General features: G+C 37.3%; 1 protein-coding gene across 1 annotated transcript in view; it reads right to left on the bottom strand.

The window, feature by feature from the left end:
* PXDNL (peroxidasin like) overlaps positions 1-13,587 on the bottom strand; it is a 166,006-nt gene extending 152,419 nt beyond the window's left edge. The window contains 3 exon segments of the mRNA XM_041768612.1: positions 11,772-11,843; positions 12,414-12,469; positions 13,567-13,587. Of these exon segments, the coding sequence (XP_041624546.1) occupies positions 11,772-11,843; positions 12,414-12,469; positions 13,567-13,587 (149 nt within the window).
* Between the last annotated feature and the right edge of the window lie 5,342 nt (positions 13,588-18,929).

Raw genomic sequence — 18,929 nt, 5'->3', positions numbered from 1 at the left:
GACTCCCACAGCATTGTGTTCTCATTCATTGTCCCACTCATGTAATGAGTGACAAACTCAACTTGTTTATAAACTATGGCGCTTTTCCTAGTGGTCTTTGTATGAATGGCATTGACAATGTGCATAAGCCCAAAGTGGCTCTAATGCAGGGCTTTCAAGCAACGAATGAGCTAAAGCTTTACCCACATATTCTTTTGTTCCAGTCAGAATTTTTGTATTTTCCAAGTATCTATAAATCCAAAAGCATTATGCTAGTTATTCCATTCCTATGGAATCCAATAACTATGCCATTCCTTGTAATTTTAGACTTAAAAAATTGTAATTAGGCTTGAGGCATCTTTAAAAAATAAGAAGCTTTTAAAAAGCTTTGAAATATTAACTTTGTGATTTGATATATTTACATGTTTAAAACGATTGCATCTTGTTAGCACTTACAGTCATATGGCTTATATTAAGTAATGAAATGGAGAGTCCTTTAAAATAAACTAAACAGATCAAGAAAGGTCAAAGACATTAAGTCAATAATACTTCCTATCACTAGCTAAATTTAATTTTGTATTTAAAAATACACCTGGACAGCATAGTCAGTTAAGCATTCAGCTCTTGGTTTCGGCTCAGGTCTGGATCTTACGGTCATGAGATCAGGCTTCTTCAGGCTCCACGCTCAGCACAGTTTGCGTGAGTTTCTCTTTCCATCTCCCTCTGCCCTCCCTCAATCTCTCTCTCAGATAAATAAACAAATTAAAAAAAAAAAGAATACACTATTAATATCAGCTGTTTCTTAAATAAATAAGCTATTTCTTTTTAAAAGTTGTGCAGAAAATAATTAGTGAAATAATAATCACAAAATAATAATAAATATAGTTATAAAAATCATAGTTTTTTTTTTTTAAATCATAGTTGTTATTTCAACTCTTGCCAAGTGTTTCATATATATTATCCCTAGATCTCAGAGTCAGCCTGGCAAATAGCTACTATTATCCTCATTTAAAAAACAATAAAAGGAAAATAAGGTTTAGAATTGTAAAGTGAAATGCTCAAGATTAAACAGTAAGTGCAACACATGTTTAGTCAAATCAAACTTAATATAGCTTAATTTCTAAAATCTTATGTTCTCAGAAACACTGTTCTGCCTCTTTCCATAATTTCAGTAGACAATGGAATAAGATGTTAATATTTAAAGCATGGAGCAAAATATAACAGTTTAACACAAGTATGAACGCCTGTTGTTACCTAATAGAAATGCTCTAGATAAAATACACCATTTAGCAATAAGTAAAATCCAAAGAAAGGAAAAGTAAGGAATATGAAGTCATATATTGAAAAGGAAATGTAAGTTAAACAATACTGACTAGCTAAAATGGATAATATCACTTTTAGTTCAGTGGTCACATGAGGACCATTACTGGAAGCTACTATTTTCACAGGAGATATTTTATGCCTATTAAGGAGAGAGGATGGGAAATTTATTAACAAAAATATATAAATAACAAAAATATGTCCATTGTGTCAGCAGAATAAAGGCAGAAATCTTGGATGAAGAAGAGTAATTGAAAGCAATATGACTGACTAAAAATACAAGAAATATTAAACTGTGCTTTCTAAGAATACAGTCATTACTCTTGTTCTGAAAGGTAGAAGCATTAAAGTCTTCTGTGTCATTTGTAAGGATAAAAACATGCCTTGGAGATACTATCCTCCTTAAATAGTGGTGTTAAAATATATATAAAATGGAAAATTATGCCCAAGGAAATGGTCTTTACCTTTGGTAAAATTAATTGAATCCTCACAAATTTATTCATTTAATACTTTCTTAATATGTAATCATTATATTTTCCTACATAAATAATTCTAATTCCTATAAATATAATTACTATATTACTTATATATTATTATGTTATTATAATTATATATAATATATTATTATATATTTTATTATATTATATTATATAGTATATTAATATATATTCCCATATATATTATATTATATAGTATATTATTATATTACTATAATACTATTATATTATAAATACTATTATATTACTTTTACTATAAAATTCCTATAAAGATAATTACTCCTTATTCTATCTACTGTTCAGTCACAATAAATATAAGAATATAAATTATTCCTCAGAAATAACTATGCCTTATAAATGCTTAAAACAACATTTATGCTTTAATTTATAACTTTGTTGTGTTTAATCACAAAATTTCTCTTCATGTCATCAATACATAGAAGATAATCTAGTGGAATATAAAGAAAACATTTATCCTTAAAGTAGAATGCTTTTATCCTTAGAGCAACATGTTTGTCCTTAAAGCCAAATGTGTGTCACTATTTTGTACAGTAGATCTCTAGGTTTTATTCATCTTGCATACTAAAAGTTTGTACCCTTTGATTAATACCTCCTCATTTCTCTCTCCCTCACTCCCCGGTGCCACTATTCTACTCTCTTCTTCTGTGAGTTGGACTATTTAGATTTCTCTTATAGGTGGTATTGCATAGTATTTGTCCTTATCTGTTAGCCTTACTTCACTTAGCATAATGTCCTCCAAATTCGTCCATGTTATCACAAATGGCAGGATTTCTTTATTTTTTAAGCCTTAATAATATTCCATTGTATGTATATACCACATTTTCCTTATCCATTCATCTGTCACTGGACAGATGGCAATTGTAAATAATGCTGCATTGAACATGGGAGTACAGGTATCTCTGAGATTCTGATTTCAACTTCTTTGAATAAATACTCAGAAGTGGGATTGGTAGATCAAATGGTAATTCTATTTTTAATTTTTTGAGAAACCCCCATATTTTTTCCATAGTGACTGTACCAATTTATATTCCTACCAACACTGTTCAAGGAACTCTCTTTCCTTTACACCATCCTCACGAACACTTTTTTTTTTTTTGTAATAGCCATCCTAACAAGTGTGAGGTCACGTCACATCATGGTTTTAATTTGCATTTCCCTGATAATTAGTGACATTGAGCATATTTTCATGTACTCATTGGCCACTCATTGGCTTTGTAGTTTGATGTAACTCTGTCTATTTTTGCTTTTCTTGCCTGTGCTTTTGCTTTCATATCCAAGAAATCACTGAAGACCAAAGTCAAGAAGATTTTCTCTATGTATTCTTCTGGCTATGTTATAGTTTTAGGACTGAAGGCTGAATTGTATGTTTAAAATTTTGCTAAGAGGGTATGTTATGTGTTCTTATAAAAAATAATAATAACTAGGGGAATGGGAGGAAATTTTTGGAAGTGATGGATATGTTTAGGGCATAGATTGTGGCAATGGTTTCATAGGTGTATACTTATCTCCAAATTCATCAAGTTGTCTACATTAAGTATGCACAGCCTTTTGTATGTCAATAGTACCGCAATAAAGTATTTTTTAAAAAGAACATAGCTTGGGGCACCAGAGTGGCTTAGTTGGCTAAGCCTCTGACTCTTAATTTCAGCTCAGGCCATGATCTCAGGGTCTTGAGATCAAGCCCCCCCCCCCCCATCAGCTCTATGCTCAGCACAGAGTCAGCTTGAGATTCTCTTTCCCTATCTCCCTCTGCCCCTCCCCACCACTCATGCTCCCTCTCTCTCAAATAAATAAATGAAATCTAAAAACAAAACAAAACAAAAGAATGTAGTTTATACCAAATTTTCAATTGACAAAAAAAGGATTAGACTAAAAAATCCTTCTCCAATATCCTTTCCTTACTTCTTATTCCCATGTTTTCACAGACTATGTCTTAAAGACTATGGGAAAATCAAAAAGTATATTTTCATACTGAATATAAGCAATCATTACAATGCCCTACTACATTTGCAAGGCTAAGCAAACGTTTATCATGTGCCCATCCCTTCCTCAAAAAGGATTATGTACAATAAGAATCATTAAAAGACCATGGATATAAATGTTAAGGAACAAGTATTTCAGGGACCTCAAGCTCTTATTTAGTTTTATAGAGATATACTGAAATGATTTGGCTTTCAGAGCTGTAATTAAAATTATGAAAAATTCCAAAGATTAGAGATTACAGAGGGGTCGGGGCAAGAATGGCGGAAGAGTAGGGTCCCCAAGTCACCTGTCCCCACCAACTTACCTAGATAACTTTCAAATCATCCTGAAAACCTATGAATTTGGCCTGAGATTTAAAGAGAGACAAGCTGGAATGCTACACTCAGAAGAGTTCGCATTTCTATCAAGGTAGGAAGATGGAAAAAGAAAGCAAGAAAGCAAGCAAAGCAAGCAAGCAAGTATCAAGTGGGGGAGGGGCCCCTGTGAGGAGCCAGGCTAAGGCCAGGCGCAGGTGCCTCCAGGACAGGAGAGCCCAGTCTTGGAGAAGCAGGAACTTTAACAAGCTACCCAGAGAGAAAGGCGCTTGCAGGGAACTTTAGCAGGATCACAGGAGGGACAGTGGAGCCGCCAGGTTCCCGGGGTCACTAACAGAGGAACTGCACCCGGGGATGGGGCATGCCACAGACTGCGAGCCGAGCTCCATAAAGGGCTGGAGCACTAGCTGCGGGGCCTTGGGGGCTCAGGCAGCGGCTCCGAACGAGGGGGCTGCGGGGCCCCAGGAGCACGATTCCAGCGGCACAGGCCCTGGGGCCCAGGGCACCGGGGGACACAGCCCAGGATCCAGCACTCCTCTTGGGACAGGCGGAGGCCGGGAAGACACAGGACAGCGAAGATGCTCCTGCCCCGGGGCGCCCCCGAGCTGTGCAGATCACTGCCCCACACCCCCGGAATATCTAGGCCCCTGTGGACTGGGAGCTGTGGTAGTTACTGCGGGAGCTGACTCTAGGACTGGAGAGGTGGCCGCCGCCAGTGGTGGTGTTTCTCCCTGTATCAACTTGTGCCTGGGACAGAGCAGGCCGCCAGGGAATAGGGACCTCACAGGATAAACAGATACCACAGAGCCGTGCACCTGGCAGGGGGCGGGGCAGCTCCCCCAGGTGCAATCAGCACAGCAAGTCCCTCCCCCAGAAGACCAGCTGGTAGGACAAGGGAAGAGCAAGTTCTTGACAAAGCAGCACTGTAAAGCTCCAGGGGAAGTTGAAGGACTTACAGTATATAAAATCAGAGGATAACTCTCCTTTGTTTTTGTTTTTGTTTGTTTTGTTTTGTGTTTTACTTTTTGTTTTTTGTTGTTTTCCCCCATTTTTTTCCCTTTTTTTTTCATTTATTTTTTCGAGTACAATTTGTTTTTAGCCACTCTGCACTAAGCAAGATGACTAGAAGGAAGAACTCATCACAAAAGAAAGAATCAGAAACAGTCCTCTCTCCCACAGAGTTAAGAATTTGGATTACAATTTGATGTCAGAAAGCCAATTCTGAAGCACAATGATAAAGCTACTAGTGGCTCTGGAAAAAAAGCATAAAGGATTCAAGAGACTTCATGACTGCAGAATTTAGATCTAATCAGGCTGAAATTAAAAATCAAATCAATGAGATGCAATCCAAACTGGAGGTCCTAATGACAAGGGTTAATGAGGTAGAAGAACAAGTGAGTGACAAAGAAGACAAGTTGATGGCAAGGAAGGAAGCTGAGGACAAAAGAGAAAAACAATTAAAAGACCATGAGGAAGGGTTAAGGTAAATAAATGATAGCCTCAGAAGGAAAAATCCACGTATAATTGGGGTTCCAGAGGATGCCAAGAGAACCAGAGGGCCAGAAAGCATATTTGAACAAATCGTAGCTGAGAACTTCCCTAACGAGGGGAGGGAAACAGGCATTCAGATCCAGAAGATAGAGAGGTCTAAAATCAATAAAAACCATTCAACACCTCAACATTTAATAATGAAACTCGCAAATTCCAAAGATAAAGAGAAAAATCCTTAAAGCACCAAGAGACAAGAGATCCCTAACTTATATGGGGAGAAATATTAGATTAATAGCAGACCTCTCCACAGAAGCCTGGCAGGCCAGAAAGGGCTGGCAGGATATATCAAGGTCCTAAATGAGAAAACATGCATCCAAGAATACTTTAGCCAGCAAGGCTCTCATTCAGAATAGAAGGAGAAATAAAAAGCCTCCAAGATAGGCAGAAACTGAAAGAGTATGTGACCACCAACCAGCTCTGCAAGAAATATTAAGGGAGACTCTGTAAAAGAAAGAGGAAGTCCAAGGAAACAATCCACAAAAAGAGGGACTGAATAGGTATTATGATGACACTAAATTCATATCTTTCCATAGTAACTCTGAACATGAACGGGTTTAATGATCCCATCAAACGACACAGGGTTTCAGACTGGATAAAAAAAACAAGACCCATCTATTTGCTGTCTACAAGAGACTCATTTTAGACCTAAGGACATCTACAGCCTGAAAATAAAAGGCTAGAGAAACATTTACCATTCAAAGGTCCTCAAAAGAAAGTTGGGGTAGCAATCCTCATATCAGAAATATTAAACTTTATCCCAAAGACTGTAGTAAGAGATGAAGAGGGACACCATATCATACTTAAAGGATCTATCCAACAAGGGGACCTAACAATCATGAATATTTATGCACCTAATGGGGGAGCTGCCAAGTATATCAATCAATTAATAACCAAAGTTAAGGTATACTTAGATAATAATACACTTATACTGGGAGACTTTAACACAGCACTTTCTGCAAATAACAGATCTTGTAAGCACAACACCTCCAAAGAAACAAGAGCTTTAAATGATACACTGGGCCAGATGGATTTCACAGATATCTACAGAACTTTACATCCAAACTCAGTTGACTACACATTCTTCTCAAGTGCACATGGAACTTTCTCCGGAATAGACCACATACTGGGTCACAAATCAGGTCTTAACCAATACCAAAAGATTGGGATTGTCCCCTGCATATTTTCAGACCATAATGCTTTGAAACTAGAACTAAATCCCAAGAAGAAATTTGGAAGAAACTCAAACACGTGGAGGTTAAAGAGCATCCTGCTAAAAGATGAAAGAGTCAACCAGGAAATTAGAGAAGAATTAAAAGGATTCAAGAAAACTAATGAGAATGAAGATACAACAGTTCAAAATCTTTGGGATACAGCCAAAGCAGGCCTGAGAGGAAACTGCATCACAATACAAGCAACCCTCAAAAAACTGGAAAGCACTCAAATACACAAGCTAACCTCGCACCTAAAGGAACTTGTGAAAGAACAGCAAATAAAACAAGAGTTAATAAAGATTTGAGCAGAACTCAATGAAATAGAGACCAGAAGAACTGTAGAACAGATCAACAAAACCAGGAGTTGGTTCTTTGAAAGAATTAATAAGATAGATAAACCATTAGCCAGCCTTATTAAAAACAAAAGGAAAAGACTCAAATTAATAAAATCATGAATGAAAAAGGAAAGATCACCACCAATACCAAGGAAATACAAACGATTTTACAACCTTATTATGAGCAGCTATACGCCAATAAATTAGGCAATCTAGAAGAAATGGACACATTTCTGGAAAACACAAACTACCAAAACTGGAACAGGAAGAAATAGAAAACCTGAACAGGCTTAACAGACATAATCGGGGAGAAAATTGAAAATTGAGAAAATTGAAGCAGTCATCAAAAATCTCCCAAGACACAAAAGTCCAGGGCCAGATGGCTTCCCAGGGCAATTCTATCAAACGTTTAATGAAGAAACCATACCTATTCTACTAAAGCTGTTTGGAAAGATAGAAAGAGATGGAGTACTTCCAAATTCGTTCTATGAGGCCAGCATCACCTTAATTCCAAAACCAAAGACCCCACCAAAAAAGAGAATTACAGACCAATATCCCTGATGAACATGGATGCAAAAATTCTCAACAAGATGCTAGCCAGTAGGATCCAACAGTACACTAAGATTATTCACCATGACCAAGTCGGATTTATCCCCGGGATGCAAGGCTGGTTCAACACTCATAAAACCATCAATGTGATTCATCATATCAGCAAGAGAAAAAGCAATAACCATATGATCCTCTCAATAAATGCAGAGAAAGCATTTGACAAAATACAGCATCCATTCCTGATCAGAACTCTTCAGATGTAGGGATAGAGGGAACATTCCTCAGCCTCTTAAAAGCCATCTACGAAAAGCCCACAGCAAATATCATTCTCAATGGGGAAGCACTGGGAGCCTTTCCCCTAAGATCAGGAACAAGACAGGGATGTCCACTCTCACCACTGTTATTCAACATAGTACTGGAAGTCCTAGCTTCAGCAATCAGACAACAAAAATGGCATAAAAGCCATTCAAATTGGCAAAGAAGAAGTCAAACATTCTTTCTTTGCAGATGACATGATCCTGTACCTAGAAAACCCAAAGGACTCCACCCCAAGATTGCTAGAACTCATACAGCAATTTGGCAGTGTGGCAGGATATAAAATCAATGCTCAGAAGTCAGTGGCATTTCTATACACGAACAATGAGACTAAAGAAGGAGAAATTAAGGAATCAATCCCATTTACAATTGCACCCAAAAGCATAAGATACCTAGGAATAAACCTAACCAAAGTGGTAAAGCATCTATACCCTAAAAACTACAGAAAACTAAAAAAAAAAAAAAAAAAAAAAAACTACAGAAAACTTCTGAAAAAAATTGAGGAAGACACAAAGAGATGGAAAAATATTCCATGCTCATGGATTGGAAGAATTAATATTGTGAAAATGTCAATGCTACCCAGGGCAATTTACACGTTTAATGCAATCCCTATCAAAATACCATGGACTTTCTTCAGAAAGTTGGAACAAATAATCTAAAGATTTGTGTGGAATCATAAAAGACCCCGAATAGTCAGGGGAATATTAGAAAAGAAAACCATAGCTGGGGGCATCACAATGCCAGATTTCAGGTTGTACTACAGAGCTGTGGTCATCAAGACAGTGTGGTACTGGCACAAAAACAGACACATAGATCAATGGAATAGAATTGAGAATCCAGAAATGGCCCCTCAACGGTATGGTCAACTAATATTCGACAAAGCAGAAAAGACTATCCACTGGAAAAAAAGACAGTCTCTTCAATAAATGGTGCTGGGAAAATTGGACATCCACATGCAGAAGAATGAAACTAGACCACTCTCTTGCACCATACACAAAGATAAGCTCAAAATGGATTAAAGATCTAAATGTGAGACAAGATTCCATCCAAATCCTAGAGGAGAACACAGGCAACACCCTTTTTGAACTTGGCCACAGTAACTTCTTGTAAGATACATCCACGAAGGCAAGGGAAAGAAAAGCACAAATGAATTATTGGGACTTAATCAAGATAAAAAGCTTCTGCACAGCAAAAGAAACAGTCAAGAAAACTAAAAGACAACCTACAGAATGGGAGAAGAGATTTGCAAATGACGTACCAGATAAAGGGCTAGTTTCCAAGACCTATAAAGAACTTATTAAACTCAACAGCAAAGAAACAAACAATCCAATCATGAACTGGGCAAAAGACATGAACAGAAATCTCACAGAGGAAGACACGGACATGGCCCACATGCACATGAGAAAATGCTCTGCATCACTTGCCATCAGGGAAATACAAATCAAAACCACAATGAGATCCCACCTCACACCAGTGAGAAGGGGGGAAATTAACAAGGCAGGAAACCAAAAATGTTGGAGAGGATGTGGAGAAAGGGGAACCCTCTTGCACTGTTGGTGGGAATGTGAACTGGTGCAGCCACTCTGGAAAACTGTGTGGAGGTTCCTCAAAGAGTTAAAAATAGACCTGCCCTACGACCCAGCAATTGCACTTTTGGGGATTTACCCCAAAGATGCAGATGCAATGAAACGCCGGGACACCTGCACCCCGATGTTTCTAGCAGCAATGTCCACAATAGCCAAACTGTGGAAGGAGCTTCGGTGTCCATCGAAAGATGATGGATAAAGAAGATGTGGTCTATGTATACAATGGAATATTCCTCAGCCATTAGAAATGACAAATACCCACCATTTGCTTCAACGTGGATGGAACTGGAGGGTATTATGCTGAGTGAAGTAAGTCAATCGGAGAAGGACAAACATTACATGGTCTCATTCATTTGGGGAATATAAAAAATAGTGAAAGGGAATAAAGGGGAAAGGAGTGAAAATATCAGTGAGGATGACAGAACATGAGAGACTCCTAACTCTGGGAAACGAACAAGGGGTGGTGGAAGGGAGGTGGGCAGGAGGTGGGGGTGATTGGGTAATGGGCACTGATGGGGCCACTTGACTGGATGAGCACTGGGTGTTATGCTATATGTAGGCAAAGTGAACTCCAATAAAAAAAAAAAAGGTTAGAGATTACATTTTTGGATTCCAAAAGCCCTCTTTGAATAGTGATTCACAAGAGCATGGAATCATGCTTTAAAATTAGCAAGCAGAAATGCCTATTTCCATGGCTTTAAATAATAGTATTACTCAATATTAGTAAGACCAACAATTAGTATCAGAATATAAAGCATTTACTGATGAGAATTATGTACACTTTAAACAAGAATTAGAACTTTTCAGATGTTAATTTTTGACTTTTCAGATGGTTTAACATCTGTAAATATATTTCATGAAAAATATATCACAGTGATAAGGCTTTGCTGTTGTCATTAAAAAAGTTATAGTTAATTGTTTTTGTGGTGGTTCTATAATACAGTAAAAATTACCTAAAGATGAAGAAACACACTTTGTCATAGGGTGGCTCATTAGTTATGTAAAAGAAAATTAATAAGGGGAGAAATAAACAAAAACAATAATTTTTAAAAATGTATTTGATCATATTTTAATACTATAATCTAACACGTGGCCTTCTAGGAAAAAGAAATCTAGATTTTTTTTAAAGATTGTTATACGATCATGGTTATCACAGAAATGATTGTAAATGTCCTTTTCAAAATAAGAAGCCACATTGAAGATGGAAACAAAGCTGGGAGTCAAAAGACTGGTATTTAAAAGTTCTATTAATTAAAGACCAAAGAGCATTCTATATTGCTAAGCTGATAAATATCCCATAGCTTGTCATGAATGAAGTAAAATTTCTTCAAATATCTAATTAGTATTTGCATCACAGACACTAATAATTCAGTGAAATATGTGAATAAAACATCAAATTGTCATTCAGTAGCAGTGTAACCACATAACTTTTCCTGCTGAAGAATTCATATTTCATCCTGAAATTCTGAAGAGTGAACCTAAAGTCTATGAGATTTCAAACTTTTCTTGAAACCAGCAGTAAAATGTCAAGTGCTGAAAAGTGTAATAGGATAGCAGTCAGGAGATTTAGGTTATAATAATAATTCCACAGACTTTTAACCTTAGACAAGTCATTTAATTAACATTGGATTTGGTTATTAATTTGTCAAATAAGAGGCTAGGTCTCAAGCTCTGGGAGTTCCCATATCGGTTAAATGTCTATAAACTTGATAAATTAATAATAGTCACCGCTCTCAATTACCTTCTATGAAATTCCTATTTTTGTGTCAATTGATAAAATAAACTCTTTGCATGGAATATCTTAATCTTCACAGTAGAAATATCTTCATTTCAGAGATTTGGAAACAGGCTCAGGCAAGGCAACTTGCCCAATAGCATACAACTAATAAATGCAGGAATTGGGATTCATCTGAGCTCTCTCTGTCTTCCTGCCCTCATGCCAACTCGATCATACATCTGATTTTTATCCAGCTGATCACAGAATATTCAATCCTTCAAGCTGTATGACAAAACTTAAAATAATTGCCAAACTATCATATAATGGCATTTAAAAAGCTTCTATTTGAACTATAACCATCAGTGATTCAATAAAGAAGTTTTTATTACTTACAGCTGTTCCAAGGATATGAGTCCTTTAAATGTTTGCTTATCTAGGGCACGAATTTCATTCTTGTACAGATATCTGAAAAACACATAAAATTCTATTAAATTATAAATTTGTATAGATACTACATTTCTTATATTAGGATTTTTAAACTGCAGTGTGGCTTTAAAGAGCTTAGGATGTTAATGGATTCTCTTAAAATCTATGGAGACTTTGATTTCATGTATATCTGTTCAAGTATCTGAGTAAGACAATTCCAAGGCTCTCATCTGATTCTCAAAGAAATCCTTGATTCAAAATATTAAGAACCACTGCCTTAGCCTCTAAAACGTAGAGTGATTGTAGAAAAATTCTGATTAATGAGGTCACATGTACTGGGTAGCAACTTCTCTAAGAAAGTGTGTGTGTGTGTGTGTGTGTGTTTTTAAGATTTTATTTATTTATTTATGAGACACAGAGAGAGAGAAGCAGAGACACAGGCAGGGGCAGAAGCAGGCTTCATGCAGGGAGCCCGACTTGGGACTCCATCCCGGGTCCCCAAAATCATGCCCCTGGGCTCAAGGTGGCGCTAAACCGCTGAGCCACCCAGGCTACCCCGAAAAAAAAAAAAGTTTGACCACAATTTTTTTCAAATCCATTCTGTCATACAGAATATTTGAGCTAGGAGTTACATTTGCAAAACCAGCAAATATCATTAGACTCATCTGAAGGGGGATAAACACATATTAACAGATCTACAAGATGTATTTTGGTTCTCCCATGGCTGCTGCTGCAAACCTACAGGAAAGGATACCCTTAATGGATTTACAAATATGATGATGCAACTAATCTGGCCAAAAGATTTGATGAAGACAATTTAGGTAAATATGAGCACTATTTTCTTCAACTATGAGATGGCAAAGTCATTTCATTTTTAAGTCTCTATGTGAATATTTTGTGAATGTCATGAAAGTGAAACCTGAGTCTTTTCTACTTGTGCCTCTGGGGATCTGAGGCTATCAGAATTCCTGAAACTTTCTACCAAGTTCCTCTGGAATGTACCTTTGCATAAGCTGGAGCTCACACTGATTTTGAATGTATCAGAATCACCTGGTTGTTTGTTAAAAACACTGACTCCTGAGCTTGCCCCCAAAACTACTCAATCCAATTCTCTTGGGGTCTAGGAAATTGCATGTTTAACAAGTTTCCCAGCTGATTCTGAGGCAGTCTCTCTGCAGATGACTTAAAAGCCATAGAAATCACAATTCTAGTTGAAAATGAAAAAGAGATTGCTTTTCCAAAATGTGCTTAATTAGTAAAGCTTTGGAAGTTCCAAATTACTTTCTCTTCCCACAGATTAGAACTTCTGTAAGTTTTTCAGACCAGTAGTGACTGATAGAGATTTATGTGTAACTGGAGATACTTCTTTAGCATTATTTGATACTATGGAAGATCTTTCTTTGACCTAAAATTTGAAAAATATAGCTACATGTTAGGATGGCAAAAAAAAAAAAAAAGATTTTTCTGGAACCATGTTTCTTCAACTAGCTTATGAGGAGTATTGATCTGTGGTCTCAGAAACCACTACTGGTTCTCAACTGTGGCTGTGATGTGGGAAACAAAGGCAGAAGAAAAATTATTAAATTTCCTTACTACCTACAGCCCATTGACAAGTCCTTGAAAGAGGCAGTGACATTCCTCTAGGAACTCAGCTGCCTCAACGTTAATACCTTGCTAAGGGCAAAAGGCAATCTTAGCCTGACCCCCACAATCCTTTAAGTCTACTTTAACATGTAAAAATTCCTTTGGAAACTTCCTTTACCTCTACCCTCCCAAGATACATGTTGGCAATCATCCTCCAAGCATATGGCCCTCTGATATACATCTGAAGAGTCTCATTACTGAGTTTTTACTAAATACTAATAACCTTTTCCTAACAATAGCTAGCCCCCTCAGGATCCTGGAAACTTTGTTTCTAAAGTACATGGAGGGTTATGCCATCCCTAACCCCCCTCTCAACTTGAAAGCATATGATGGACCACTCCCCATGACCCAGTATAGCTCTTTCTACCCAAGGGTCCTAGCCTGTGCTTTAATAAAACCACCTTTTTGCACCAACCATGTCTCAAGATTTTTTTCTTGGCAGTTGGCTTCAATGTGAGCGACCACGGACTAGCTGGAGTAACTGAACGAAACCAGGCCCGGACTTGGGTCCCTCATTCACTCAAAAGACTCGGGAGCCTAAAGGGTGAATAGTTGGTAGACGCTTGAGAAAGGGCTTGAGTAATGGTTCTCAGGGCTGGCTTGTACGTGATCGCCCACATGACACAATAGGTACAACTTATTTTGACCTGGTCATAAATGTAACTAAGGGTCTGTGCTGTCCTTGCTGGTCTGTTTACCATATCTAATATTCCTTTGAAGTATGCACGTCTGGAGCAACAAGCTTATCTATTTACCAAGGTCTTCTGGCACCTGTGAGTCTGTCTTGCATGCTGAGAAAGGGGAACTTTGGGGGGTTTCACAAACCTGCTAAAAATAAACACCTTCTTGGCTTTCTTTTGCTCATGCTATAAAATGTTGTAAAACCTTGAATAAAGCTGGCACTGCTTGGACATCATCCACTGTGTCCCTCCTGTCCCCATCTCTTTACTTTTCTTTTATTTTCCTCATCCCCTTATCCTCAGGACCCTGATCGTGTTGCCGCAGCACGCGCAACACTTCAAACCCTAATATCTTTGCTGTATCAGTTGTATGTGAATCCGTGTATAGGTATACGAATCAATAATATTTCTAAGATATCATTTTGAACTCTATCTCAGGGCTTATACTCGTACTGGGACACTGCTTCTGCAAACTCTAATTTAATAATGGGTCTGGCATGTGGAATAAACATTGGGATTCTTCAAAACTCCACAAATGATACTAATATGCAGAAAAGTTTAAAACTTCTCTTCCAGGGCTAGAGACCACATAAAAAGTATTTTGTAAATTTATTCCAGAGGATTCAGATACACCTCCCTGTAAGTACCCTCAGGCCATGAGAATGTCAAGGAACCACATTATTTTTCAGGTATCATATCTTTAGGCATAAAAAAAAATTGACCCAATTTCTGTAGAGATGTGTATAAAAGCTTTAATAGCTTTTTCATTATTATCGTATTTACATAATGATGAACTGCTTCATAAAAATTAAACTAAATTATCAAATATTCATTGAGGAATCTCAAAACTGAAAACTGGCCATATATACAGATTCATTTTAGACTTATATTTTATAGAAAATGATACTGAAAAAGTGACCAAATAGTAGTGAAAAAAAGATGCAAAAGAAATTCTATAGTTAGATCTGCACATGTTGACTAAAATAATAAAGTATGCATTCAAGATATGCTGCTACTTAGCAAGAGAACTTCCAGTTTCCTGTGGGATAACAGTAGCCACCTGAATTCAAATTTCTCCACACATCCTGGAAACGAACTAAGAGGAAAAAAAAAAGTCAGCCAGAATACAACCAATGCTATGACTGGGAGAAAGAGAAAATTAGTAACTTCAATTTACATTTAAGTAGGGGAAATACTAACAAGAGCAAAATCAGTTCCAGAGGCTGCTTTGCAACAAAGGAATCAGGCAGGATTTTCCAGACAGGGGGGCTGGGAGGAGGTGGTGAAACAGGAAAGCTGAGAGAGTACCAGCATGATGAAAATCTGAGCCCTCCCTCCTGGGAACTGACAGAAAGGGACTGAGAAAGTGAATGGGGGAGGCACCTCCCAAGTGTGAGTTGTCTTCTGGAGAAGTAGAGTTAAAGGTAAAGATGGAAGAAAAAAGCCAAAGGGTCTTAGAGACATAACATCATAGAATCTAAAGATAATGTTCCTGTGGAAAAGTAAACAAATAAGAATAGCTAGATGCACGCTAATAAAGAAAAGTAATGAGGAGACAAACTATAGCATATACTTTAAAACTCAATAAAGATTCTATAATTAAACCAGTGCGGTGACGGCACATGAATAGTCCAATGGGGAAAACAAAATAAAAGGTCTAGCTGTAGAACTAATTATGCATGTAAATTTAGTATGTAAGCAGATTCATTCTCAAAGCGTTGGTGTTGAGAAAACAATGAATTCTTTTATTAATGGAAATGGGGAAGCTTTTCTAACTATGACTCAAAATCCAGAAATAATTCAAAAATAATAAAACTTTACATAGCAAAATATTGTGTATCCAAGTCAAAAAAGAAAGAAAATTTTGAGATTTAGTATCACAGAAAGAATAAAATTTGAGAAGAAAAAGAAAATTCAATCATAAAATGGACAAGAGCCATTAGAGTGAACATTTAAAATATATAAAAATGACCCAAAACGTGAAAAGAAATTACACTCATATAAGATCTTTCTTCAGTCTCATTGTTAGTGTATAGAAATGCCATTGATTTCTGGGCATTGATTTTGTATCCTGCCACGCTACCAAATTGCTGTATGAGTTCTAGCAATCTTGGGGTGGAGGCTTTTGGGTTTTCTATGTAGAGTATCATGTCATCGGCGAAGAGGGAGAGTTTGACTTCTTCTTTGCCAATTTGAATGCCTTTAATGTCTTTTTGTTGTCTGATTGCTGAGGCGAGGACTTCCAGAACTATGTTGAACAGCAGTGGTGAGAGTGGACATCCCTGTCTTGTTCCTGATCTTAGGGGAAAGGCTCCAGTGCTTCCCCATTGAGAATGATATTTGCTGTGAGCTTTTCGTAGATGGCTTTTAAGATGCTGAGGAATGTTCCCTCTATCCCTACATCTGAAGAGTTTTGGTCAGGAATGGATGCTGTATGTTGTCAAATGCTTTCTCTGCATCTATTGAGAGGATCATATGGTTCTTGCTTTTTCTCTTGTTGATATGATCTATCACGTTGATTGCTTTAAGTGTTGAACCAGCCTGTGTCCTGGGGATAAATCCTACTTGGTCATGGTGAATAATTTTCTTAATGTACTGTTGGATCCTATTGGCTAGTATCTTGTTGAGAATTTTTGCATCCATGTTCATCAGGGATATTGGTCTGTAATTCTCCTTTTTGGTGGGGTCTTTGTCTGGCTTTGGAACTAAGGTGATGCTGGCCTCATAGAACGAATTTGGAAGTACTCCATCTCTTTCTATCTTTCGGAACAGCTTTAGTAGAATAGGTATGGTTTCTTCTTTAAACGTTTGATAGAATTCCCCTGGGAAGCCATCTGGCCCCGGACTTTTGTGTCTTGAGAGGTTTTTGATGACTGCTTCAATTCTCTCCCCGGTTATCAGCCTGTATGGGTTTTCTATTTCTTCCTGTTCCAGTTTTGGTAGTTTGTGGTTTTCCAGAAATGTGTCCATTTCTTCTAGATTGCCTAATTTATTGGCGTATAGCTGCTCATAATAAGGTTTTAAAATCATTTGTATTTCCTTGGTATTGGTGGTGATCTTTCCTTTTTCATTCATGATTTTATTAATTTGAGTCTTTTCCTTTTGTTTTTAATAAGGCTGGCTAATGGTTTATCTATCTTATTAATTCTTTCAAAGAACCAACTCCTGGTTTTGTTGATCTGTTCTACAGTTCTTCTGGTCTCTATTTCATTGAGTTCTGCTCAAATATTTATTAACTCTTGTTTTATTTGCTGTTCTTTCACAAGTTCCTTTAGGTGCGAGGTTAGCTTGTGTATTTGAGTGCTTTCCAGTTTTTTGAAGGATGCTAGTATTGTGATGCAGTTTCCTCTCAGGCCTGCTTTGGCTGCATCCCAAAGATTTTGAACTGTTGTATCTTCATTCTCATTAGTTTCCTTGAATCTTTTTAATTCTTCTCTAATTTCCTGGTTGACCCTTTCATCTTTTAGCAGGATGGTCCTTAACCTCCACGTGTTTGAGTTTCTTCCAAATTTCTTCTTGGGATTTAGTTCTAGTTTCAAAGCATTATGGTCTGAAAATATGCAGGGGACAATCCCAATCTTTTGGTATTGGTTAAGACCTGATTTGTGACCCAGTATGTGGTCTATTCCGGAGAAAGTTCCATGTGCACTTGAGAAGAATGTGTAGTCAGCTGCGTTTGGATGTAAAGTTCTGTAAATATCTGTGAAATCCATCTGGCCCAGTGTATCATTTAAAGCTCTTGTTTCTTTGGAGGTGTTGTGCTTACAAGATCTGTTATTTGCAGAAAGCCCTGTGTTAAAGTCTCCCAGTATAAGTGTATTATTATCTAAGTATGCCTTAACTTTGGTTATTAATTGATTGATATACTTGGCAGCTCCCCCATTAGGTGCATAAATATTCATGATTGTTAGGTCCCCTTGTTGGATAGATCCTTTAAGTATGATATGGTGTCCCTCTTCATCTCTTACTACAGTCTTTGGGATAAAGTTTAATATTTCTGATATGAGGATTGCTACCCCAGCTTTCTTTTGAGGACCTTTGAATGGTAAATGGTTCTCCAGCCTTTTATTTTCAGGCTGTAGATGTCCTTAGGTCTAAAATGAGTCTCCCGTAGACAGCAAATAGATGGGTCTTGTTTTTTTTATCCAGTCTGAAACCCTGTGTCGTTTGATGGGATCATTAAGCCCATTCATGTTCAGAGTTACTATGGAAAGATATGAATTTAGTGTCATCATAATACCTATTCAGTCTCTGTTTTTTGTGGATTATTTCTTTGGGCATCCTCTTTCTTTTACAGAGTCTCCCTTAATATTTCTTGCAGAGCTGGTTGGTGGTCACATATTCTTTCAGTTTCTGCCTATCTTGGAGGCTTTTTATCTCTCCTTCTATTCTGAATGAGAGCCTTGCTGGCTAAAGTATACTTGGATGCATGTTTTCTCATTTAGGACCTTGATATATCCTGCCAGCCCTTTCTGGCCTGCCAGGCTTCTGTGGAGAGGTCTGCTATTAATCTAATATTTCTCCCCATATAAGTTAGGGATCTCTTGTCTCTTGGTGCTTTAAGGATTTTTCTCTTTATCTTTGGAATTTGCGAGTTTCATTATTAAATGTTGAGGTGTTGACTCATTTTTATTGATTTTAGACCTCTCTATCTTCTGGATCTGAATGCCTGTTTCCCTCCCCTCGTTAGGGAAGTTCTCAGCTACGATTTGTTCAAATATGCTTTCTGGTCCTCTGGCTCTCTTGGCACCCTCTGGAACCTCAATTATATGTAGATTTTTCCTTCTGGGAAAAATCATTT

Source organism: Vulpes lagopus, chromosome 9 (assembly GCF_018345385.1).
Source record: "Vulpes lagopus strain Blue_001 chromosome 9, ASM1834538v1, whole genome shotgun sequence".
Classification (NCBI taxonomy): Eukaryota; Metazoa; Chordata; class Mammalia; order Carnivora; family Canidae; genus Vulpes; species Vulpes lagopus.
This window is presented reverse-complemented; position numbering and strand designations above follow the sequence as displayed.